Source organism: Chamaea fasciata, unplaced genomic scaffold, assembly GCF_029207755.1.
Source record: "Chamaea fasciata isolate MVZ Bird 193981 ecotype frontalis unplaced genomic scaffold, bChaFas1.0.hap1 SCAF_13, whole genome shotgun sequence".
Taxonomy (NCBI): Eukaryota; Metazoa; Chordata; class Aves; order Passeriformes; family Sylviidae; genus Chamaea; species Chamaea fasciata.
In genome coordinates, this window is record NW_027094098.1 from 1,339,308 (window position 1) to 1,365,065 (window position 25,758).

Genomic DNA, 25,758 nt, shown 5'->3' on the forward strand with positions numbered 1-25,758 from the left:
TCATGTCTGTTTGTATTTGATGATGGCCATTAGCTCCATGGTTCTCATCATCATTTAGTCATGGGGTTTTTTTTTACTTTTAAACTGTCAATAGGAATGTATATCAGCTTCTAAAAAATGTTAACAGGAACAGGGTAGCTAAAATTACATTGCCATTACACATGCCATCTTGAATAATTTTCCTGTGGCACTTGCTAATGCAGACAGTTACCACTCTCAGGAGCTTCCATTTCAAACACGGAGCCAACTTGTGAAATGCAATGGCAAATTTCCCACAAGTCCTGTCTGGGAAGGGGTTTGAGCCCTCTCAAAGCTGTGATGTGCAGGATCACCATCCTTGATGCAGGAACACCTGTACAGAGCAGCCCTACCTGCCCAAGCCAGGGCTGTAGACCTTGGACATGTTCTAGGCACCAGACTCTGCTTGGGCAGAGGGAGGTTTGGCAGCTGGCAGTGCAGAGAGGGGAGCAGGTGAAATAAAAAAAAGTAAGACTGGCATTAATAAGGTCAGAAAAATGAAAGAAGCGTCACTGGGTAGATAAATACGGTTGAAGTTGAATAGCTGAAAGAGAAATTGTTAATTAATGTGGAAGGATCTGCAGGAAAAACTGTGTCAAACCAGTCTGACTGCATTCTCTTCCATGATATGGGACTGACCTGAAGATCCTTTTCCTGTACTGTTTCTCTCTCAAGTGATGGCTCTGGGAGTGCTGGGACAATGTGTGGGCATTTATCCCCCGTTAATTGCTTTAAAATATTATCATGCTCCTTTATTGCCAGTTGCTATGTAAGGAAGCAGGCAATTATATTTTACTTTTATTGTGCAATATGCACTAAATTTTCCTTTTGTTATATTTTTAATAGCAGAACTATTTTAAAATAGAAAAGTTATCTCATTCACTGTCAGTATAATGATTTGTCTGCTGGGAAAAAATAACTTTGTATCACTCTGGATTTTTTTCTTTAATATTCAGAAAATTTTCTCGGGGATTAACCTTACCAACTAATGAGTTCCTTCTTCTGCTTAGTCATGAAAAAACCCCCATCTTTCAATTTTTACCTGTCTTTTAGCAATCTGAACTGTTAGGATAGCTAATCCTCCATCAGCTCCTCCTGTGCTTTAGTTTGATGTGGCTTTAGTATCTCAAGGGAAAGTATTTTTCTGAGTTTTCTGCAATAGATAATTCATAGCAATAGTAATGGTAGCAGTAGGACTTTTTCATTGTGCTCAAGATGAACTTCCTCAAAACCTCAGCAAACATTGAGGAATATTGCTCCCCACAGCAATGGCCTTGTCCTGGTCACTGCAGTGACCATGGAAAATCTGTGTGTCTCTGAAGTCTGCTGCACACGTGCTGGAACAAAGAGCCTTTCTGCTAGAGTATAGAACTTGTGAAAAACACAAGTTTTGTCATCACTGAGAACAAAACCTGTGGAGTATTTTATAAGGTTTTTTGGTGGATAGATCTTTAGAAAAAGACACAGGACAAGTGATGCATTTTCATTTTCTCTATTGGTTGCTTCAGCTGATTTTCATTCCTGGGATGTCTCTCTGGAATCTGCATTTGCTTGGATTTCCTATTTATCCTTTCTTGTTAATAGTGTATACAAAAGAAGCTGCTACTATCTGGATTTGTATATGGACGTTGCTGTAAGAGAAGTAAGTGGTGTTATTAGAGATGTTAATTCTTTTCTATAAAATGACTATCTTTCATAGTTCTTATGGAATTATTAATAGGTAACTATTCCAAAGCAGGAGCTTTTACAAATATCCTCCTTATTTTCTATCTCTCACCACCACCATCCTCCTTCCCCCACAAGTGGGGGCTTTTTGGGTTGGAGATCAAATATGACATACAAATAGGCAGGGATGTAGAGTTTTCTGCAGGGTTATTTTGATTTTTTTAAGTTGTTAATAGGGAGAAGTCAATGAGCTGTAGGCATTGGAACTTCTTCCCTTTTCCTGCTTGGGAGGAATGACAATGTCGTGAACACACACAGCTGGAAGAAAGTCTGCTCAGTTGAGGGGCAGCAGGGAAATCTGTGTTGTTTGAATGTCTAAGCGAGCTCAGAGAAAACACTTCCAAGTCATTTTCTGTCTGTAGGAAGGTCTAGTGTATGGAATCCTCTCGTTACGCTTGAGCTCTTTCTGTGGCAGAATTCCTCCTCAGAAGCCAGTTCTGTATTCCTGACAGAAATTGTCATGTGCGAAGCTCTTGTGGAGCAAGAATAAAATGTGACAGCTGCTGTATCGGACCTCAGAACCATTAGCTTCTCCCAGGGTACAGCTGGTGATAAAATCCTTATTCTACAAAATACAGGTAAATCCAAAATTAGAAGTCTTCCCTGCAAAGCTTCCCTCACCTGCCACCGGGCAGGGTCACTCTGCCTTGCCTTCCATTAGTTAAAATCACCAGCACTGTGGAATCACACTAGATGACTGAAGTCTCTCTTTCTCTTTTTTTTTTCTTTATTTTTTTTTTTAATAGAAGCCTTTTTTAATTGTCAGAACTCCTTTCAGGAACAAAAATATGTACCTTTCATGACGGAAATAGCAGAAAAATCCTCATGATGGTGTCAAATGTTTGAGTGCTGTAGAGTCACGAGAAGTCAAGGAGAATGTAATTGGTGCTTAGCTCCCTTTCCCCTGCAAACCTCAATAACACTTTAACATTGTGGTGGTTTTCCCTTGAATGTGGCAAGAGAAATGGCAGGTAGTTATTTTCATTATTTTCTGTTTCCATGGAAACCCAGTGTTTGCAGTAACAGTCTTACTGTAAGCTCTGTAATCCTCCCCCGGGGCTTCTCACCGATGTGGTAATTTAATAATTCATGAGCATTAAGCCTGAATTTGCTGGGAAGCAAACTGTGTTGCTTGGAGCCGTTTTCTCAGGGCCAGTTTCATTTCCCTCACAGATTTGGTGTTCTTTTCTCTAAGATGTCTTTATAAAATACACTCCATAAACCAAAGCAGTGTACTGTGCCTCAGTTGTTTGTGACAGCGGGGTTATTGCAGAGCTGCTGGATAAGACAGCTCGGGAAAGAACTCTCCTGCCTCCCCTCAACAAAAGAAAAGGGGAAAAACCAAACACACTGAAGATTTTTAAATAGTCCATGAGTCACTGTTGAGGCATTGAGCAAACTGAAAGTTGAGCTCCTGTCTCTGGGGCCCGGCAGTGACCGCTGTCGGTGATGGGTTGCTCAAACACTGCTGGGATCTGGGAGATGCTCTTGGTTTACACTGGAAGTGGGAATTGAGTTCTTCACAGACACGGGTTCTTTCTGTACATACGATCTGACTTCCTGTGGCACTCACACTGAGAATGGAGACTTGTTCTGTGGAGCTCTGGGAGATTTTGTTATTAGGTCACTCTTACAGCAGCTGTAAGGACCTAGATTTTTTTCCAAGAGGATGAGCAAAAATTAGCAACTCTGAAAGATAATAATGCTGAACAGAAAATAAGCTTGAAAAGCTTTTTCAGAGGATGCTCCTACTGCTTAAATCATCTTTCAAGAGTAAAACCCATTATTTTTCACAATGGGGAATTATTAAAATGTCAATATAGGTGTGTGCTTTCTTCACGAACATGAGACCGTGCTCATGAAATGAAATTCAGAAGGCCTGAAGTGAGGCTTTTTTCCTTTTTAGAAAGTTCCTGCAGGGTGTTCTCAAAAGCATCAGGCTGCAGTGCTGTCCTGATGCGACCGTTTCAATCACTGACTGTGGTAATGTTCTTGCAGCTGACAAACTCGAGAGATTTGGACAAATTTACAAATGCCAATGGAATGAAAATAAAAGTCTATTTTTTTTTCTTGTGTGAAGCTGTGCGAGCAAATATGAGAAGCCTCATGTGGTTATCATTAACTGTATTGCAGGGTGCAGCACAAATGGAAAGCCTGGATAGTAGAGCCCAGTTTTCCCTCAGCCTCCTAATAGGATGGTGGGGAGCAGTAATTGCTTTCTGGAAAACTGGCTAATGCTGCTGCCCTGGGGCTTTAGAACTTCTGCTCTGCTGGGTCAGTGTACTACTTCTTTGATACAGGAACAGCTTCTCAAGTTAAGCCATGCAAACATTAGCTTGTCCAAACTGTAAGGTTTTGAGACTGTAGTTCAATTTTCTCTCCCCTTCCCACACCAAGCCCCAGGGAGCTTTTTCATGGTGTTTTCTCTCCTAACTTAATTTCTGTTTTGAAACAAGCTTCTTTTTTTGCAGCTTTAAGAAAATGCTTTGATCCTATACCAGTAATTCCTAACATAATTCCATTCATCTGGTCAACATATTGTCCTTGTAGAGCTTGTGTACACAGGGGCAGGAAGAATGCAACGTTTGATTGCTCTGATGAAGTAAACTGCCCAAAATGTGGTCTTGCATTGCAAGACTGGGATACTTTGAAGAGAAATGTTGGCAAGGTTTAGTTGCCATAGAGCGACCAGCTCATCCCAGACTCTCTCCTGGATGGCCTGTGTGGAGCTGGCTCTTGAGATTTATCTGGGACAAAATACGGTGCTTTTACAGGAGCATCTTCAAATGTTTATGGCACTCATATGTCAGCTCCAATGTTACTCTGGAATTATTCCCAGGTATGTTAACATTCTTTAAAGAAGAGACTAGAAATTTTTCAGGGACAGAGGTGGGGGGAAATGAAATAGTATCATGCTCATGATTTATTTTTTAACCAGTAGGACTGAAAGGAGATGAACTGTCCTGTCTAGGCAAGTGTTTGTAGCTTATTCCTGCAAACTTCTGGCTTCTGTGCCAGCATTTTTAGATTTTTGTTTCTGAGTTGGTATTTTGCATGCAGGTAAGGTTTTACATGATACTGAAAGTGTCAGAAACCTAGGGAGACACCAAGTTGTTATGTGATCTTTTCCACCACCGCATTACCCCCTTTCCTGTGCACTTGTACATGTGTCATGGACCAATACATATTTTTAAAATAACCTGTGTTCTTAGAAAGGGGTTGGCTCACACTAAATTCTGAAAACCCAATTAAATACAGCTTTTGAAAAAGGACTGAGGTATTTTTCATAATATTGGGGGTTTTCAGCGTTCCCCCAGTTTCCTCTGGAAATAAGAAGCACTGAGGAAAATAAGAAAAATTAGGGAGCATTTATACTTTTTCCCTTTCAGTGGCACATTGGAATGGAGAGGGTGAAGAGGTTTTGTTTCTGGGAGAAATAGCTGCTGGACCATTATTTAAGGCAAGGGAAGGGTATAAGATGTGAGGTTTCTGCCTAAGGAGAATGAAGCCCTAATGTGCTGCTGTCCCTGCTTCAGAAAACCAATCTCCTATACTTAGTTAAAGTATTAATTTTTTTTAGTCCATGTTCTTTTTATCACCTGCCTCCAATTCAAACAGAAAATTGATCTGCAGCCTCTCTGCAGACCTCCACAGCTTTGGCATTATGCATTTATTAATGCTGTGCCTACATTCCCAAACTGATGCCTAGTCAGGATGTTTGCCTTGAAACACCCCCCCCAGTAATGAAATGTGCCCAGGAAGGAATACAAGGGGCTCACCAGTCCAGCCCAAGCTCTTTGCCAGCCCTTTCTTTTTGTTGTCATCTTCACACATCGTGTGAAGAACATCACAAACAAATCTCGACAACAAAAGCTCGCTGTGGGCACAGCGCCGCTCCTGCGCACCCAACAGTAAATTTCCTCCCTGTTTGTCCCCTTTTTCATACTGAAAATGTAACATCCCAAACCATTGATGGCTTCCTTCCTTTCTGCAGAGTTCAGTATGGTCCTGCTTTTTAGTCACTTTGGGGAAGCCAAGAAGGGAGACACTAAACTCCTTTCATTTTTCCTCCTTTTCAAGTGAATGAACAAGAAGCTGTTTGACTTTGCTTGTCAGAAGAGTGGTTCCTATATTTGAGTAGCTGTAGCAATTATTAGTCATGAGAGTGATTGTAAACCCTGGCTTAGTGCTGCACAAGAGGTGGTTTCACTATGATGTGAATTAGCACAGGAGGAGATGCTGTAATTAGAGTAATTGGCGCTTACTTACAGCATATAGGAGCAAGAGGAATAAATAAGCTTTTGTTTAAGATACTGCTTCTGATGTGGCATGTCTTAGGTCTGAGCTCAGCAGGGTAAAATGATAATTTTTTTCTCTGTTTTGATGCACTTATCTCAAATTTTCTGCAAAAGAACTGATTTTGGTGCATATTCAAAATTGCTGAAAACTTTTATTGGGTTGTTGGTTTTGGTTGTGGGTATTTAGTGGCTTTTTTTTGCTGTTTTGGACAGCAGTAGGATCAAGCAGTCAGATTGCTTCTCAGTACCTCCCATGCTTCATTTCCACCACTCATTTGGCAGTTAAAACTACTACTGGGGGTTTAATTAATTTTCACATGGAGTTTATTCACATATGATGTTTCAGTCTTACTAAACTGGACTTAATGTTGCCTAGATTCTGTGCATGCTCTTGTCCTTGGGCAGAAGAAAAGCTTGAGGAAAAGACACACTGGAGACTCAAATTTTCCAGAGACGTAGCTCTTAGAAGAAGAAATTAAGATACTGAATTCCCATTAAGTTTCTTGACCCTAAATGTGTGTATTTTTGTCTAAAAACAGACCTGCAGTGATAGATGAAGGCAGTGGATTTTCAGGTCATTGGAAACAGGGTTATTCTTCCAGATTTGCTCTGACATAGAAATAAATTTGCAGTTGTAAAATGGGAAGCGGCTGAATTACTAGTTCATAATGTGGGTCACCAGTGTAAAAAGGTTCCAGTCCCATTCCAGGGACCATTCCAGGGATCCTGAGGGTGTCAGCACCAGTGAGACCTTAGTAGAATAATAACAGAATAGCAGAATAATAGTCAACTCCTCTTGATCAGTTGTAATATCAAGGATTAGAGGAATGCTGGAGGTGAGAAAAAACCCCACAGGTTTAGGAGAAGTGATGTGCAAGAAAAGAGGGAGAACTGGAGCTGGCTCGGTCCTTTGCGGTGGCTTCTTGGCACTGCTGCCCTGTCACTCTCTGCCTCCTGTCTGTGGATCTCCTTTGGCCAAATTCCTCTTCCTGTTCCACAGTTCTCAAGTGCTGCCATTGACTCAAAGTTCCTTTAATTATTTATTCACACAAGCTCGAAGGCACTCAAGGGAGGACTGGAACTTAAAGGAAGGAATGTAAAGGTTGTTACTGCAGAGGTGCTGGAATAAGGGAGTGGTGATCCATAGGCAGGTGAGAGAGGTGGTGCCTGCTTCACTTCTTGAAAAGCACAGGAATTGGAGCAGGAACCAGATTTTCTCCATGACTTTAACAAGGAAAAGATGAATTGCAAATTTTAAAAGATTCCCACTTATTAATGGAGGACAGCCTTGCCAAGAGACCATCAAATGAGTCTCCAGAATATCCCTTTTTGGATGCTTTAAAAGCACACTAAGCAACACGGCTTTTGTTAATGAATGAAATCCATGCAGACAGCTCAGCTCAAAGACTTGTCAGCTCTTTCCCTGCCATTGTCCAAGGGACAGTCTGCACAGGATTTTGTGGCACACAGTATTGCATTCAGCTCCTGTAGGAAAATGAAATGCTCATTAGAGCTGCAGTGATAATTTTAAAAACCCTAAAAAAACCGCGGTTTTGAAAGTTCAAAACTACATCTTACTGGAAATTTAAAATACAATATATAACATTGATTTATATATTAGGTAGATAGAGGTGGCTATGAAGATGGAATGTTGTAATGTGACTGTCAGTATAATACTGTGAAGTTCTAGTATTGTCCTGCTCTCCACTTAGCACATCACAAATTTCTTACTGAAAGGGTGGATTTTACAACATCGTTGAAGCATCTGGTAAAATGTTCTTGACTTAGTGATATCTCAAAATGATCATCAAATATCTTTTTTTTTCGGATTTCTTTGTGGCATTGCAGCTGTCTCTGAGGTTATAAGCATTGGTAGCAAATTAATTAAAATTATAACTACTCCGTGTGATTTTGTATGGACCAGTGAATACTGTTTTATAGACATTGGAATTATAGCGACCGCTGCATCTTTTTTTTAGTAAAACCCAAATGTACCTGTATTTTTCTGCTCAAGTATGTGCAGGAAAAGCTGATTGTTTTTTTACCATTGTTTGTTTTTCAGTGAGAGGTTCATGGTGAGGTTAAACAAGAACGGAGGGCCCAGGAATCCAGAGAAGATCGATCGAATGTGTGCGCTTTTCACAGTACGTGTCTGTTCCCTTTCTTTTCCCCTCACAGGAGTGGGCTTGGAGGTTTCCTGAGGGAAAGGAAACTCAGTTCTTCCTCTCCAATATAATCAGTAGAACAGAATTAGTTTCTAAGCTTTGTTATGGTTTTGAGTAAATGTTAACATAGAAAGTGAATGTACTTCTAAATTATTTTTATGGCTAAGTGAATATTCCGAAGTACTTGCATTTGTTCCTGCAGATAGTGTGAAATTTTGAATTCCATCCATTTTCATTGGATGTGCTGTGCTCTTAGGTAGCAGTGCATAGGAAAAAGCTGTGATGGCCTGAACATAAAACAAGGCACTTTTTTTGTGAACGAAAATCTGACAAGTGTTATCCCTGTCCCTACATGCCCTTGTCAGAAATCCCTTCTGCGCTGGCCTTAAGTTGTGTTTAAAATTCCCTTAGAATCAAGTGTCAGACCATCATTTTATCTGCTACTTCTTCTCAGAAAGGATATGAACATTTAGAGGCACTGAAACTTAACAACTCCTCACAGAATAACTGTAAGGAATCTCAGATCCCAAGTGTGGTAATCCTCCAACTTCCCCACCCTCACCCATGCTACACAACCTGGGGTCGTGGAACAAGTGTCCCGTTTCTCTCAGCGTGGTGCACAGTGTGAAACACTTCTGCTCTGGTGATCTGCAAACCAGCTCTTACACCCTTTAAATAACAGTAATAAATTACCTCCAGGGCCATTAGATAGTTCCAGGTGAGACCTGCTGCATATTCTGAGCAGGGCCAGCCCTGGGGTTGCAGACATTTGCCATGGCAGCCCCAGTCCTGATCACAGATACCTCCTGGGCTGCCTTTCCTATCACTGTGCAAAAGTACCAAAGGTCCTGCAGTCTCAGCTCTCCAGGGTGCTCCAACTCCATCACTGGCTGGTGGAGGTGCTCAGACTCTCTCACTCATCTGCTACAGAATGTGTACCCTACATAACAAGGACTATAATGAACGTATACCCTACGTAACAGGAATTATAATTGGAAAAATCAGTGCAAAAAATCACACACTTCTAAAACAGTATTTTTCATCAGTATGTTCAAAGAACTTTCCAAAGTGTGTGTGTAAAAGAGCAATAAATATTTGCTTTTTTAAAAAACCGTTTTTTCTGCAATGGTTGTATCTTATCATAATTTCTTAATTATGAAATGCTTTTAAGATAAGATAATTCTGTGATTTTCAGGTCAGCTCCCAAGCTTGTGTTCATCTTGACTTTAAATCTATTTATTTATTTCCTTGCCCTCCCTCAGCACACCGCAGTATCCTCCTAAAACTCTCCTCTTTCCCCAAGGCAAGCAGCCCATATCTTAGATAATTCAAGGGATCCCTGTTTTTTCCTGCTATCTCTGTTACTTCTAAGGGTTCAGATGTCTCCTCATGTAAGATATGAAAATTACCCGAGCTTTGGTTTTACGTCTGCTGTCATATCATAGCAAAGGTGAGAAACTGCTTGCTGTGGAGATCAAAGCTCACTCAAGCAAACCTCAGCCTGTGCACACGTTAGAAATGTTCCTAGGTCTGAATTAAAATGGAACTACACTGTATAAGGTTGTTATTTTTGTTAAATAGCTTGTTCTCTGTGACCTATGAGGTTGGCATCTGAATGAAATAACTAATTAGTGGCAGACAGGTACCCTTGATTCCAGTGGTTTGGGGGTGGTTGTGATGGTGATTAGGTTTGTTTAACACACAAGCAGACCTTTCTAGAAACCAGCATTGTAAAGAACTAACCACTATTATAGAGTAACTCTCTTCCATACCCAGTTCAGGTGGGCAAATTTAGGGGTGGTTTTCTAAAAAAGCCATTCAGTTAGAATTATGATGAAATTATGTTGCATATCAGTCAGTATCGTTTAGGAAGCTCAGAAGGGTGTGGGAAATACCCACTCTGTGCATGCAGTCCTAAGAATAACCAGTAAATGTAGTTGCTCCTCTCCTGGTCCTGGGAGATGTACATGGTTTCTCTGCAGAGGAATTATCTGAAAATGATTCCTCACAGGGGTTGGGGCTTTTGGTTGTTTTGTCCATGTCATAGTAAGAATTTCTTGCCTTGCAAAAAGCCTGTGCTGTACAAACTGAAATGCAAGGCCATCTGGGACCACATTTTTTGTCTTTTGCCTGTGACACAGTGTATTTGTGAAATTGGAAAAGCGACTAAAGTGTGAACCCATCAATATGTTCGTGCCTTGCTGTTTTCTGATGTTTTGACAGCTGCCCTTTGAAAAAATAATTCTTTAAATTGCTGTTAATTAGAACTGGTAATCTAATGGTATAATAAAATTCCCCCTGTCAAAGCACAGATATTTTCAGGAATCTATTGCTCTTAAAGCATGAAGTATTACCTCCAAGGTTTTTTTTTGCTTTTTGAAATGTCTTGTCAGGCATTACTGAGATTAAAACTATGTCAAAACCCTTTTAGTGTGGAACTTCATGTCTCCAAGACATGCAAGATAAAGGCTCCCATATGTTACCTCGGTATATTGGGTGATGGAGAAAGCCTAGAAAGTGTGTTCCCTTCTTGGTGCAGCAGCAGAATTGAGCCTGAGAGGAAATGCTAAGGATGGTTTATGTAGCTTCATTTTTTGGCTCTGGAGAGACAGATCTGCTGGTTAGCAGCATCCCAAACAGTGGCTGTGCAGCTCCCTGCATATGCTGCCGTGGGAAATACAGAGCTGCTTTTAGAGAGCAAAGAGGTACAGCCAGGAATTTCTTACTTGCCTGCTGTAATTTAGCAATATAACATAATTGGGAAGGGATTGAAACTTCTCCTTAGGATAAATTCCCTTTATGCCTAGCTGTGAGTCACTGTGCCACTTTTACTGTGCTGTGTGGCACCATAATCTGGAGTTGCATTGCCATCATAGTCTCACTGGTTGAGCTTTGGGTTCTCAAGGCACATGGGAAAGAAATTCCCCGTGTGATTTAAGGTTCATGGTTTACCTCTCAGCAAAATGCAGGTCTTAATTCTAAATTGGTTCAGATTAGGAATAACAGATCTCAGATGTCCACAGTTTAAATTTCCTCCCCTCTCCATGTAAAAATAGCATTATTTCATTTTACAGAGGGTATTGAGGAGCTTTTGAAAGAAAACCACGAGATTTTATCTGAATCAGAGACTGTTCCAGTTAATTTTTGTGTAAGTAGTACCTGACAGTGAGATGACTGCACTTAGTAGAGAAAGAAGCAGCAGCTTTCCAGCAGAGCACAAGGAGCCTTTTTGCATTAGTCTAAAACAGGGATGAATATTCTCCCAGTACAGAGTATCTGTTTCAAGTCTTGTCAGGGAGGTGAGTGGCATAGGGAAAACTGAGTTTTTAGGAAGAGATGCTTCTTAGACGTTTCCTGTAGCTAAAAAAAAAAAAAAAAACCAAACAAAAACAGGAGGAATTTCTCAGAAGTTGCTGTTTGTTTATGAAGTTATCAATGAAAACTGCAACACACCAAGGAAATTGTAATTAAGGTGGCTTCTGACATGTGAATGCAAAATGCTGCAGTCATGAATTATTGAGAAGTGTCCTATGTGTGTTTTCTTAAATTTATTTCTTTAATTTTTTCTCAGAGTCAATAACGTTTATTTGTCTTCAACTTTCCTTTTGTTCTTCTGTAGGTTCTCCTTTTCCTATTGTTTGGTTTTTCTTGAAGCTCATTTTTAAAAGTCCTGACCTGCTTTTCTGTAACGTGGGATTTCAGAGTTTTCATCCACATTTATTGTTGCAGGCACTTATGTTGGAATGTCTCTCTTTTTTTACCAATCTTTCAGGATCTCAGCAGCAAGGACATGAAGAGGGATTTGTACATAGTTGCCCATGTAATCCGAATAGGTACAGTATGATTTAGTGCTTGAAATTTATGTAATAAACAGAGCTCTCACTTTTAAATGTATGTTCTAATTAGCTGACTTTATAATGATTTATACATTTAAAAAACTCAGTCATAGACTGTTTGACATTCAGACCATATGGAGCTAAGTGTTAGAAAGTTACTGATGACTGTTTAACGGTGATTTTGTTTTTCTGAGTCTGAAACAGAATGTTTTGATGAAAAGCCACATCTACAGGAGAGGGACAAACTAAAAGGACTTCTTGTTTAATGTTTAGAAATTTCAAATGAGATCTTTTTACTGGTGATGGGGGTCACATGGGGTGGACACCAGCATGTCTTGAGTAAATCAGAGGCCGTTGGACAAATATGTATCAAGATTTGTTTGCTGCTGTAGGAGTCTGTGGTGCAAGTACATATTTTACCTGTGTTAAGTATAATTTATTTTAAATATTAGGCCTAAATTGTTAACAGCATGTAGCAGGAGCAGCGGAGACAGTTTCCTCAGCTGTATTACTGTAAACAAATGAGTAATGCAGTGCCATTCATGTGTTTCAGATTTTCAGGTGACTGAATAATGGCCAGGCAGTGTCTGCAAGGAAAGGATTTTTAAGCCTGTTGCCAGCCCAGTCACTGCTCACACTCATTACCAGCCACAGACACCTTTTCTGAGATACAGCAGCTCTAAACAGAGCTTTGTGTCTTGTCCAAGGAATGGCAATGTGCCTTCAGAGACACAAATGTGTCAGAGAGGTCAGGGTTTCATTGTCTGACTTCCCACGTCATAAGAGCTTACGTGTCAGAATTGCTCTGTTATCACTTGAGGCTTGTAGAAAAGCTTGTAGAAAATGAATCTTGTAGGAAGATGCTGAATTAACCTTGATGCAAGGGCTGCACAAATTATTATGTGTAATGTTACAAGTTCACTTTGATTATCACAGTGATTTTTCTGGCCTTGGCATCATTTGCTCAATTTAAAAACTTCCTCAATAATAGGAAGTTAATTAGAGAGCAGCTTTGTACCTCAGAATTCTCCTTCCTGTGCTCCAAGAAGGATCCATCCAAACATGATAAACAACCAATATATAATATTACATATTATATACAGTATATAATGCATTCCCTTAAAGCAGTTGAATAAAATAAGAATTTGTGCAAATAGTTCACTTTAAGGAAGGAGCACAGGGAGTCGCTGTGTGGGTCACACTGGTGAGTACAAGCCATATTCTTGGCTCATCCACAGATGATTTGTAGTCAGCCCAGCTGGATGCAAAGATGTGTCATGGAGCTGCAAATCAAAGCTGGCCAGACATGACGCTCCTCACTTTGCCCTTGACTGTTTTTGGCGGAGATGAAGGTTCAAATGGACCTCTGGGTTTGAAAAGTTTAGGAGTGAAAAGCTGTGATGGGTTGGCCCCAGGTTGGACACCTGGTGCCCTCCAAGCCTCTCTGTCAACTCTCCTCATCAGCAGGATGGGGGTGGGGAGGGAAATGAGATGGAAGGAAATTCACGGGTGAAGATAAAGGCAGTCTGATAAAGCAAAGGCCACGAGCAGAAGCAAAGGAAAACAAAAGATTCATTCTCTGCTTTCAGTGCAGTGTTGCTGCCTAGCCATTTCCCAGGAAGCCAGGCCTCTGTCTGTGTAGAGCCGAACCTTGCAGTGACGAATGTCCCCCTTCCTCCTGCCCCTTTTATTGTCATGCGGTGGGGGACATCCCGTGGCCAGTGGGGGTCAGCTGTGTCCCCTCCCAGACGTGCCCCCCAGGCTCCTGGAGAGGGGCATGTTGCGGAGTCCTGCTCAGCACCCCTGGGCTGTCACCAGCACCTCCCTGGGCACCAGCACAGCCCAGCACGTGGGATGGGGGGAAAACCCACTGCAGCTCCTCCCCGGCCAGGCAGGAGTGTCAGCCTGGAGCTGCAGGTGTCCTCAGTGTGAGTTCCCAGAGGGGTGCTGAACACGGCAGGCAGGATGTGGCTTCGTGTCCATCCCTGATGTTTGAATTCCCTTCCTTGTAGGTCGCATGTTGCTCAATGACTCCAAGAAAGGGCCCCCCCACCTGCACTATCGGCGCCCCTACGGCTGTGCGGTGCTGAGCATCATGGATGTGCTCCAGTCCATCTCGGAAATCAAGGAGGAGAAGGACTTTGTGCTCAAAGTTTACACGTGAGTCACTCCTAGAGGGAAGGGTTTTGCTTCTCTATTATTCCAGCAGCTCGTAGAAACTAATGAATATTATCCACAGACGTTTCAGGTGTGTGAAATGCTTCAGAAGTTACTGAATATTGCCCAAATCTATGTGACTTGCAAAGCTGCTCTTTTATTAATGTGAATTATTTAAAATCTGCTGAGCTCAAACCCAAAGAAATGTGCTGCATTTCATCTGATGAAGGGAATAATAATTCGTGCCTCATCTGCTATTCCTTACCACTCATGGTAACCAAGAAAAGAAGGAGAAAACAACTGAAGTCAACAGTGTGTGACCAAAATTCTCAAAACAAATCAACATTTTTTTTTTGCAGGAATCTGTCTTCAGTTATTTGTGATTTTGAACTTTGAACTAACAAATTCTTATTATGAAATGTGGTCTCACAGTTGTAATAAAGAGGCCGCAGACAAACTGTCTGGAGACTGCAGGGAATATTTAAATCCCTTGTCAGTGAGGATAAATACTGGCAGGATCTGCTTTACAGATGGGCTGAGGCACAGCTGACACTGCTTTGTGGTCTGTGGCCACTATTGGGAGTAATAAGAAAATTTGGTGGGTTGTAGAACTCTGTCATTCTTTGAGAAGTGCATTCAGCAGCAGAAAATGTGACCTTCAAGGGAAACGAAATGAAAAAAATGTCTTTTACTGTTCACTGAAGATTCTTGGCTCTCTCTTCATACATTGGAAATCTCTTAAGTCCAAACAAAAGTCTCTCGGAGTCAGCTCTTTCATTCTTCCTTAGCCAAAAGTTATGAAAATTGTAGCAAAAAATGTGAAATTATAGGGAAGAAAATGGTCCTTTCTTCTCTCTGTCAGTAGAATCTGGCCAGTCTTGGCCTTTTGTCACATTGAGTTTCAGCTTATCTCAGACCAGTGGAGTTTGGGTGTATAGCTCTATTGGCTTTGTAGATATGGTGTTAATGTACTGCAACTGTAACATTTTGAATGTTTACAGAAATGGAACGTTCTGATTATTAGATTTCTGTTTTGTTGCCCATTTAATGCCTCTTTTGCATCTGAAAAATAAAACAGAAAAAACTTGTTGAAACAGTGGACTTGTCAGTGGCAAGTGGAGTCACCCAGCCCTTTAGAGAAACCCAAAGTCTTGGTACAGTGATGAAATAAAAATCACAGGATACAGAGCTTCCCTTTTCTTCCTGCTAATCTGCAACATTTTGTTAATCTGGATTCCCTTCACAGCACCCAGAGCACCAACGGTTTTTGCCCAAATTCCTCAGCAGATTTGCACCAGTTGTTCCTCACGTGGGCAGGGAGAGCCCCTGGCTGAATTCAGCTCTGTAATCAGATGTTTGTAATTCTTTATCGCTATTGTCACCCTCCTGGGCTGTTAGAAGGTTTGTACATCATTCTTTTATGTTACTGCTGTTTGCAGTGTTCTGTGTAAACCTGCAGCAGAAATATTCAGGAGGGAGCATGGGTGTGTCTGAGGGGGCACCAGCTCATCCCCTTTGCAGCTTTGATAGCTCTTGGTCTTTCAGGACAGACTTTTCACAGGTTTGTCTCTTGCATCTTCTCTTTGCACATTCCTTTAGCTAACCTGCCTTCTCCTGTTCATAGGCTACAATTGACATGACAGGGTTTTGTCCTTTGGAAGTTTAAAATTGAATATGAGTGCTTAAACAGCCCTGAACTGATTTTCTTACCTGCTGCTCTCATTTTGATTACTGTTAAAATGCCTCAGGCCAACTCCAAAACATCATGAAGATGAATAAGAAGAGAGGTGTATTTGTATTTTTCAAGGAGCAGTATAAAGCATTCCTTTTATACACTATGTGGCTAAAGCTTACAGCTGCTGCAAATGAGGCAGCTGGAAAAGCCTTTTCACAGGGAGAAGCTGGAAAAAATTTGGGAGACTGAAAACCTAACAAAGGCTGAAACAAATCCACAATCTGTCAATGGAGACGTCTGCTGAATCCACAAGAGAATGCTTATGGGAGGTGGGAAAAAATCAATTTACCTCACCAATCTTTCTCAGCTTGCCTTATTATTGTTAAAGATTTATGTCTGAAAAATATTTTTTCTCACAATTGAGATTTTTCCTCTTTGTTAATCCCACAGTCATGTTAAAATCTCCCTAAGAGGATAGAGTACCATAGCTGTAGTTATAAGCTCATTATGCAAAAGCATAAAGGTTTACTTTTATTATTCTTTTTAATACATATGCAAAATAATTTAAAAGTGAGATGAAAGTTAAATTCTTAGTCCATTTTTTTCTGAAATAACTTGACTTAATATTTTGTATTAATTTTTATCTTTAATGGAATTTTTTGCTCATTGAACGTTACTCTTTGTGTCCATCTTACAAGTCCCCTGAAAACTTCATGGATTTGTCTCCCATATTCACTATTTCTGTTTCTTTTTTTTCTGTCCTATTTTCTTTCAATCTTTTTTTTTTTTTCCTCTTTCTCCAGCCTTAGATCTTAAAGTTCTTACCCATTAATGCCTGAGTGCCTTGCCCTTTTGCTATTCCATTGTTGCTGTTCGCCCAGCTGGACAAGAGCTGACATCCCATTGCTGTCCCCAGCTGCCGACACCGGGGGCTGCTGTGGGGTGAAAACATTCCAAATGTGCGTTTGCTGCACAACCAGCCAGCCTCAAAGGTGATGGGTGGCTCAGGAGAAAAATTCTTATTCAAAGGAGAAATAGATTCTTTGCTTGGTATTTGGCCAAAGTAAAATGCGAGCACAGTAAGACACATTCCAAGCAAGTGTTTCCAGGCCAGCCTGTCAAAGCTGGGAGATCTTCCTTCCTGGCACTCAGGAAATGCAAAGTGCAGCTTCCACTGGCAGTTGGTACAAATTTAAGCTGCCTTTGCAGTTGATTTTGGGATAGCTTGATTGCAGGTTAATTTGCAGGCATAAGTCACTGGAGGCTGAAATCTATTTTAACTTATGCTCCATAGGCTGGTAGAGCAGCTAAAAAATCACCACAGGTTAGACATGTGTTTGGAACTGTGAGGAGGGAGGGTGGTATGGAGTTTGTGCTATAGGTTCTCTCTCTACTTTTAGGAGAATATTATTTGGAGTAGGATAAAGGACTTTTAATGTGTTGACAATGTGAAGATAATTTTTTTTTTCTCGATGAGCACTGAATTAGTTCACACCACCACAATTATTGGCAGGGGGTTTGTACTCTCCATTAATGCCTTAGCTCTGTGTGTTTTGGTTTTGAGGGGTTGTTTTGGGGAGTGCAAATACAGTCAATTTACCATCCTGTGAAGGTAAATTGCATTCCATTCTGCAAGGTCACTTCATGCTGATCTGCTTTGTGTGACTCCGTGGGAACTGGTGTCTCCTCCCAGAAGGGACAAAGTACTTACAGGAGGTGGGCAGTAGAGCAAGTGACGTGTCCTGTGTGTCTCATTTATTCCAAGTTGTCTCTGTTCCTTTTGCTGTTCTAAGAACATTTGGGGGTGTCAGTCATTGTGCCATCACAGGCTTTGAGGGTTACCTCATTATTCTTGGCAGCACACAGTTTTGCAAGACTGAAGCTGTAGGAAATTACCAGCTCCTACTTGTAGATAGCCCGAATTCCTTCTGCCATGCTGTTCTTCAGTTACATAATGCAGCAAACAAAAACATCCCCACTGTCTTCACAGGAGCTGGCGTGTGTCTTACCCTGGCTGTGCTGACATGTTGTACTCCTCAAGTAAAAAACGGGAAAAAATGGCAATATCCTTGGAGAAGTTTAAGAAAGTGATTTATTTCTCAAAACTCCTAAGAGCTGAAAGCTTGGACTATTAGTTGGTTTTGTTTTTTTAACGTTTAAGAGTCAATAGGACAGAAGTTTAATTAAATTGTTTAATTCAATTGCTTTGCAGGAGAAATGAGATTCACTACTGCTGCTGAGTTAAAAATTGCTGACTTCATGGGGAATCATTGAATCTGGCTGTCGTGGTTTAATAAGGCACAGATGTATTTAAAATGCAGTTAGACTTGAGCAACATACTGCTTCTCCTTTCTTTTTTAATCAATAGTAGTCTTTGTGGTAAAGGTGCCGTTTTTTTCGCAGGAGAGAAGATTATATGGCTCATCTTTCATGTAAAAGCTTGATAAAGAGGGTCACTTCAGTTCTCTGCCTTTTTCTCCCCAGTGTGGCACTTCGAGTCTCTCCCATCCTGTGGGGCTGGTTTCCTTGGTTCCTGTCTCAGTAGCACTTCAATTCCTGCATGTTGTGCTTTGGTTCCTGAACAGAAGTGTAGCACTTATTTTCTACAGACAGAATTCAGATAGAATGTCCAGAGCTTTCGTCATTCTGTCATAATGTGAAGAGTAGAACGGCAGCTTTGATGACGGAAGAGTCACCACCAGCACCAAGGTGTCCATTGAGAGGACATCACTATAAGAGAACATTTTATTTCCTTCCACTTCTAAAAATAAGAGTTATGTGGTATCTCTCTCATCCATCCAAACCCTACAAGCTTTCATATTCTCTCTACAGCAAGGTTGACTGTCGTGTTCTGAGGTGGTTCAGGAGAAAGCATTTAACCTGAATGAGAGTTCTTTTGTTTTAGGTGTAACAATGAAAACGAATGGTGCCAGATCCATGAAAATATCATCCGCAAGTCCAGCACCAAATACACAGCCCCCAGCTCCAACTATGGTAAATACCTCCCTGTGCTTGTCTGTCAGAACAGCAGCTGAACAGCTCCTTTAGGAAACAGCTGCTTATTTGTAGCAGAGAAATTCACTGAGATGCGAGGTTTTCCTTTCGTAGCTAATGACAGATAAATAGGCAAAGTAAATCCTGTCTTATCTGTTTACCTCATGTAATGATGTCTGTAGTTGCTAATTCAGAGATATCACTGCTCTCCCATTCCAAATGAAGCAGCTGATAGGATACAGTTCAGCTTCATTACAGCCAGTTCTGCATTCATTACCAAGTGCCTGAATCATGGTGAAGTCCAAATACTCAATTTTTCTTAATTTTGTTTGTTTGCATGTTGAGACACTGTAGTGGAATATGCAGTGCACACTCCCATAGAAGAGATTAAGCACAACAATAAGCAAATAAAACATTTTGGAGGTTTGGAGTTTTACTGTGTGTAAAGCTGGTTTCATTCCCAGCTCCTCCTCCTGCTACAGTTAAAGTTATCCTCTAGTCATCATTAAAAGGTCTTCCTAAGTTCTTCATACCATTGAAAACTAGAGCAACAGCATGTCTGAACTTCCAAATTTGCTCCCATCTTTTTACCCTGGAGATTTTAAAATTTCTTTTCATTGGTTTGTTTTTAATATCAAGCAAGGATATAGAAGGAACAAATTTTCCTGTAAGTGGCAAAAATGGTCAAGGCTGATTTCTAATGAACGTGTCTCTTATGGGCTGTGAAACCCTCTGTACACACAGGCACCCTCATACATGGTATTCAAAGGGTTTGGATTTTTGACATGGTTTCAGAGCCTGTGTTTTCCCTGCAGTGCTCTCCTGCCTACCCAGCTGGGCAGCTGCATGTCCATGTTTTTTTTAGCCTCCCTATTCCTTCATTTTAGGGGTTTATGCTCATTTTTTCATCCCGACCCCCAGAATTCTTTAAATTTATACAATCTTCATGTACTCTGGGTATGTACTTATTTGCCAAATTTGGCTAAAGCCAAACAACAGGCTTGAAAATGATTTCAAGGGGAGAAGGCAGGAAGTGGGTGGTACACAATACTCCTGCTTTTGTTCCCCTGGTAACTTGTCAGAGAAAATGGTGACTAAATATTGGTCACAAAGCCCAGATATTGAGCTTAGGAAAGAGCAGGACTGTGAATGGCTTGTGCAAAAATGTGCATCCAAGGCAGGGTTTGGTTTGGTGTGTGTTGTTCTGGGCTGTGAACAGAGAGGACAACAAGAACTCTGGACCAAGTGACACTGCAGGAGATAAAGCATGTGGGCAATTGCTCTGTGCAAGTAATTCTCCTGGACATGTGGAGCTGGTAGTGTGCTCAGCAAGTGAGACTGGGCTTGAATGGCTGAGCTCAGTCCTGGTGGGTTTTTTTGTATGATAATGCTGGACTTCATAATTTTACCAGTACACTCTCCTATGTTGTAAATTCAAAGCAAGTAGAGAAAACAGCTGGACTGAGATTAAGTGTGTAATTATTCCTAGTCCAGCTGTTCAGATGATACACTGAACCACAGAGCTGGTTGCTGGAATCAGTTTGGCCAGTTCAAACTCCTCAAACATGTTGAGGAACTGCTGGGAATTTCATTAAAATCAGCATCCCTCTATGAAGCAGTTAAAGAAATGAGTGGAACAGATACACTTCAAGATTTAAGGTTTTTTCATGGCATAAAGCAGGATTAAAGGCACTTTGGAGATGTTCCAGAGCTTTGTGTGGTTGGTGGTCCCTCAGACAGAGGTGGCGTTGCTCATACATGCTCGTACCTGCTGCATGTGAGGAATAGAAATAATGGAAGTACTTTCTGTAGCCTGGGACATGTCTTCAAAATTAAGTGTTCTGACTGTTAGTAATTGTATTTTAATATAATTCTGTGTTCTTAACTGATCCCTTATAACAGTTTTGTTTCCTCTATTTCAATTTTCAATTACTCGAAGGGAGAAAAAAACTCTGTGTTTATATATTGTATTAAATTAACTGTGGAGCAAAACATTAGTTTACCTGCATGCTTTGTACACACAGAATCTAATTCTTAGGTCAGAAACAATGAACCTCTTTGGTTTTTTTCCAGGACTTATAATATCTCTTCAGCTTCTTCGTGGTGACATGGAGCAGATCCGAAGGGAAAACCCCATGATCTTTAACAGAGGCGTTTCTGTCACCAGGAAGCTGGGGTTTCCTGATGTTATAATGCCAGGTAAACAGAACAGCTCCAAGCTGGAAATATTGGTTATTCTTTTCTCATACTCTCCCAATCAAGTGACACTGGGATGGGTCACTTTACTTGAGTGATATTCATAACAAAGTTGTCTTATTTATCAGTAAATGCCAGATTTGGAGAGGCAAATGCTAAAACATTGTCAGGAACAGACATTACAGTGATAGAAGGTGTTAAAATCACGTGGATAGAAGGGGATCTGGAAAGATTGCACTGATATTCCCCACGACCCCGGCCACTTAATATCCCTCTTGTACACTCGGAATAGAGACGTTTCTTTTTAAATGCATGAAATTTCTACTTCCCAACAATCCAAATCCTGGAAAAAAATGAGTTTCCACTTTGCAACCTTGATGTTTTTGAGTTCATGTGATCCTTTTGTAAGGAGAAGCCGAGAAGGTGCAGACCTGGTTGGATTTTCCCTCTGGCCTCACAGAGCAGCTGGTCCGTGCAGTGTCTTGGCTGCAGCCCTGCTGTGCTTCCTCTGCTCCTCACCTCTGGAGCAGCAGCTGGAGATGTTTTTTGGCTTGGCAGCCCCAGCACAGCTAAGAGTTCATTTAGAGAAGAGCCCAGAATGTGGGCAGTCATGCAACCACATGAAACCTGGTGTTACAGTGGCTTGACTTTCGCAGTGTGGTAAGAAATGGGTTTGCTAATTAGCAGCATTTGAACAATTGCTTCATTGCTGTGATGAGCAAGAAGGATGACTTTACAGACATGGGAGATTTGGTGAAAGCATAATGGGAAAAGCATCAGATTTTATTACTCGAAGGGCTGCAGTGAGACATCAGTACCAGAAGTAGCCTCGTTATGGAAGCTCTTCAAAAACCACAGTACAATAGAGAGTAGGTGGGAAGCATTTCTAGAAACTGAAGAGTCAAAGGATTTAGAACAACAGGTGTATTTACTGAAAATGGTGGTGACAGAGCAGCAGAAGATGTGGGCTATAAAGCCAGTTATAAGTTTTGGTTCTCAGTGACCTTATAGCAGTTCCAGGCAAAACCCAAAGCATTCAAATACGGAAAAGATGAATTACTGCAGGCTGAGGTACAGACACAGCAGCTGCAAGGTGATCTGTAATTGAGATCACAGCTGGATGTGTCACATTTACACACCTGTGCAAGGGAATTGATTCTCCTGCAAGAACTGCTTGATCCTCCATTTCTGTGGATAAAGCTGTACATCAGGTGCTTCAGGCCGCTGAAGCTGAAGGAGCAGCTTTGTGTCCTCAGTGTTCCCCTGAGTAATTTTGTTTGTTTGTTTTCTGGGCCCTGGTCCCACTGGAAAGTGCACAGTGTGTCCCCTGTATTTGCTGCTTTGGGCCAGGGCTTGAGCAAGCAGGTCGGCAGTGCTCATACAAAAAGTGCTCCTGCCCTAAGCTTTTAAAATTCTCCGTTCATTGCAGCTAATCCAAATTTCCAGATCCTCTTTGTGAGAACCACAGTTCTTTTTGGGGAAGACACTGGGGTTTTAAGATGATTACCTGTTTGGAATTGGACTCATATACATATTTATATACACACACACATACATGTAAGGCCAAAATGCTGATTGGTAGAAACAAATGTGTGAAAGGATCACCATTCTGCTATTAAATGCTTCCTGCCTCTCTAGGGCACAGAACTTCTCCTTGATTCCCGGTGTGCTACAAGAGGTTTTCATATATTGAGTTTCGATGCAAAGCTTTAGGCATTGTAAGAATAATGCTTCTGTTTGTGAGGAAAGGCAGTTTGTACATGTCTGCAAGCACCGAGTAAGAAAAGCAAAGCAGCTGAGCAAGGGTGAATGAACTTTCACTGTAGTTATAAATGAGGACATTGCCAGAGCAGAGGGGAGCTGTGAAGAGAGGGATAGTCATGAATGGGGCTCCAAACAAAGCCTTTCACTATCTTGGGTGTTCTCCAGAATAATGAAATCTCTGGAGAATTAAGAGATTGAAATGTAATGGAACTCCACTGATGCAGCAAACAGTGTTCAGTCTAATTACTAATCAGGGTTTTTTGGAAATCAAAGGATGTTTGACGTACTCAAGTGACAGCAGATAGTTGCCTGTTGCTTGCTTTTAAAACAACAAATCCAGCTGGGGATTTTGCTTGCCTGACATCCAGGATAGAACATTTGAGTTCTGTTACCTTTCAGATGGATTAGCCCAGCTACATGAACAAGGACTGTCTGTCAATTGACTTTGTGCTTTTGTTTCTACAGCCAGGGCCAAGCACTCTTCCTTAGCTTTATGAGTATTGTCTAAAGTTGAAAAATAATTCACTGGAGACACAGATGACCAAAAAAAGAAACAAAAAAAAACCCCAACCAAAGGCCTGAAGGCTGTCATGCACATCAGCAGTTCTCAGCCACGTCTGCTGCTTTAATAATCTTTGTCAAACCAGCTCTCCCTTGCTTTGCTTCAGAACTGTTCGTCATTTAACACAGGGTTTCCTCTTCCAGAGAACAGCACAGAGAGTTCATGACTTGTATCTTGCAAGAGGATGCAGATTTTTCAGGACAGTGTAAAAATGTTTTTTATGATTAAATTAATCGAGGCTATGTCACCTGGTACTTTTTAAAAAAGCACCGATCATTCTGCTGAACCAAGAAATCTATTGTGAAGAAAGTAAATAGCTCTAGCATTTCAACTTTTTTTTTGTTTGTTTTAAGTTTGGATGTTTTAATTTTAACAGGAAATCCTTTCACATGTGCACTTTTTTACTATTAAAATTCTGTAGCTGTGTCTCATTACTGTTTTCCTATCCCTTTTTGCTATCCAAACTGTAGCATTAGCTCCCTGTATCAAGCCCTCTTTTTCTGTCCCTCAGATAGGAGCAACATCAGTGGTAGCTGGTCATCATTAAGAAACAAAGTGAAACTGGTCTTTATGGGTTTGTATCTTGCATGGTTATGCAGAACAAGCTTAATATTCTTCAACAACCCTTCCTGCCTTCTTTTGTAAAGATAAAATGTTCTTCGCTTCCTATTGTGTTGTGATCTGACAAGAGCATCATAAAGACTTCAGTTATCTTTTTTTGGAAAATTTGGTCAAACCAGCCTCCTGAAGAAGTTATGGTGGGGTTTTGTTCGTTCATGGTTCGGTTTTTTTTGTTCCTTTTCTAAATTGCTCCTGGGTTTAAGGCCATGCGTCTGATCCTGCCAATTTTACCTTTCCCAGAGCTGAGAGCAATGAGGCCTGTGCTGCTCCTTGGGGATTGCAGCTGAGCTTTGTGCAGAACTTGCTGTGCAGAAATCTGTTGCACAGGCTTGGTGTTTGTCAGTCCCCCAAGGACATCCCTCCCCTTGCCCATGTGCTGATAAGTATTCTGTCTTTTCCTTTGATCCTCTGATGAAAAGTGCATGCTTCATCTCTGACTCGTGAGTGATGTTTCTTTCTCTTTTTTCTCTCTCCTTGTCTTAATTTCCTGGCTTCTCTCCTGTTCCTTTCCCTTTATTCTCTCCCCTTTGTTTCTGATGCAGAGATGAAGATTGTTGGGTGTAAGTTTCTGTTTTTCTGTGTAATGTCTGCTTTTTGCTTGCTTTTTTTCCATTTTCATATCTTCCATGGAATGTTGGGATTGATAAAGACAGCAAATCATAACATCACAGGGAAACTTTGGTAACAGGGAGGTGGAGTCTTTGTCTCTCTTCATACCGCAGGGTTTCAGGCAAATTTAGTAACTGTGACAGGTGAATCAGTGAGAAACATCTCAGTATCTGTTCAGTCAGAGAGCACAGAGTCGTGGCAAAACACATTGAGGGAAGGACAAGGTAAAATCCATCAACCATTCTCAGAATGTTCATGCCAAGAGTGTTAATGAGACCAAAAGACATAATTATGTAATAATTATCACCAAAAAATATCTGCAGAGAGAATAAAAAGTATTATTGTCATAAATAAACTTGTGGAAGTGGGAAGTTGGAGGAGACAAAAAGGACTAAAAACAACTTCCTGCTACTGAAAGGCAACTATTCCAGGGAAATCACTGCATTTAAAAAGGGCATTGTATAAATTCTTTTCTATACATAGAAGTCAAACAATGGGTAGCAAATAACCTAATAAGTATTGCTTGTCCCTTTTCTTTGAAACAATTGTGTTCTGCTCAGTGAAAGCTGGAGAAACACACGGAGTTAAACTTGCATAATGTTCTCTTTAGAGAAAAAAAAAAGCTAATTTAATTTGCCATAGAGGCAGCAGATAAAAGCTTTGTTTCCCCTTGCTGCTTTAATATTGCTCACAATTATGTTAATAGTTGCTCTCACTGTAGCTATTTCAAGAATATAGGCCTTAAAAAACCCCTGCTGCCTGGCTGGTGAAGGGGCAGAGAAGCGAGCTGCTGAAATGGATGGAATGTGACCCCAGAGTGTGGGATTGTGCCAGGAATGCAGTGGGAATGTGGAGGGGTTTCACAGGGCTGTCACAGGGGATGTCATTGCTAAAGCCAGGGAGAATCACAGAGTGGGAGGATGAGACTGCAAACAGACAGCAGGACAGGGGTGCTGGAGACCCTTGGCCACTTTGTCCTTGTCCCTTTGGTCTGCAGGAGTGATGTGATGAGCACAAAGCTGCTCCTGCCAGCCTCAGCTGTGCTGAAGTCCCTGTAATTTGCAGGTAGCTGTGTTTGCACTGGAGGCAGCTGCAGCCCCGGGCGAGGGTGGAGTTTTGCTGTTTGAGATCAGGGACC

At 41.1% G+C, this 25,758-nt stretch overlaps 1 protein-coding gene across 4 annotated transcripts in view; it reads left to right on the plus strand.

Moving 5' to 3' along the window:
• DOCK3 (dedicator of cytokinesis 3) overlaps positions 1–25,758 on the plus strand; it is a 184,611-nt gene that overhangs the window by 83,789 nt on the left and 75,064 nt on the right. For 3 of the 4 annotated variants that reach the window (XM_066195814.1, XM_066195818.1, XM_066195816.1), the window contains exons 10-14: positions 8,104–8,185; positions 11,979–12,039; positions 14,055–14,202; positions 18,780–18,868; positions 20,942–21,067. In XM_066195814.1, coding sequence (XP_066051911.1) covers positions 8,104–8,185; positions 11,979–12,039; positions 14,055–14,202; positions 18,780–18,868; positions 20,942–21,067 — 506 coding nt within the window. Of the gene's footprint in view, positions 1–8,103; positions 8,186–11,978; positions 12,040–14,054; positions 14,203–18,779; positions 18,869–20,941; positions 21,068–24,553; positions 24,572–25,758 lie in introns of all 4 variants that reach the window. The other variant, XM_066195815.1, reaches the window with a different exon arrangement.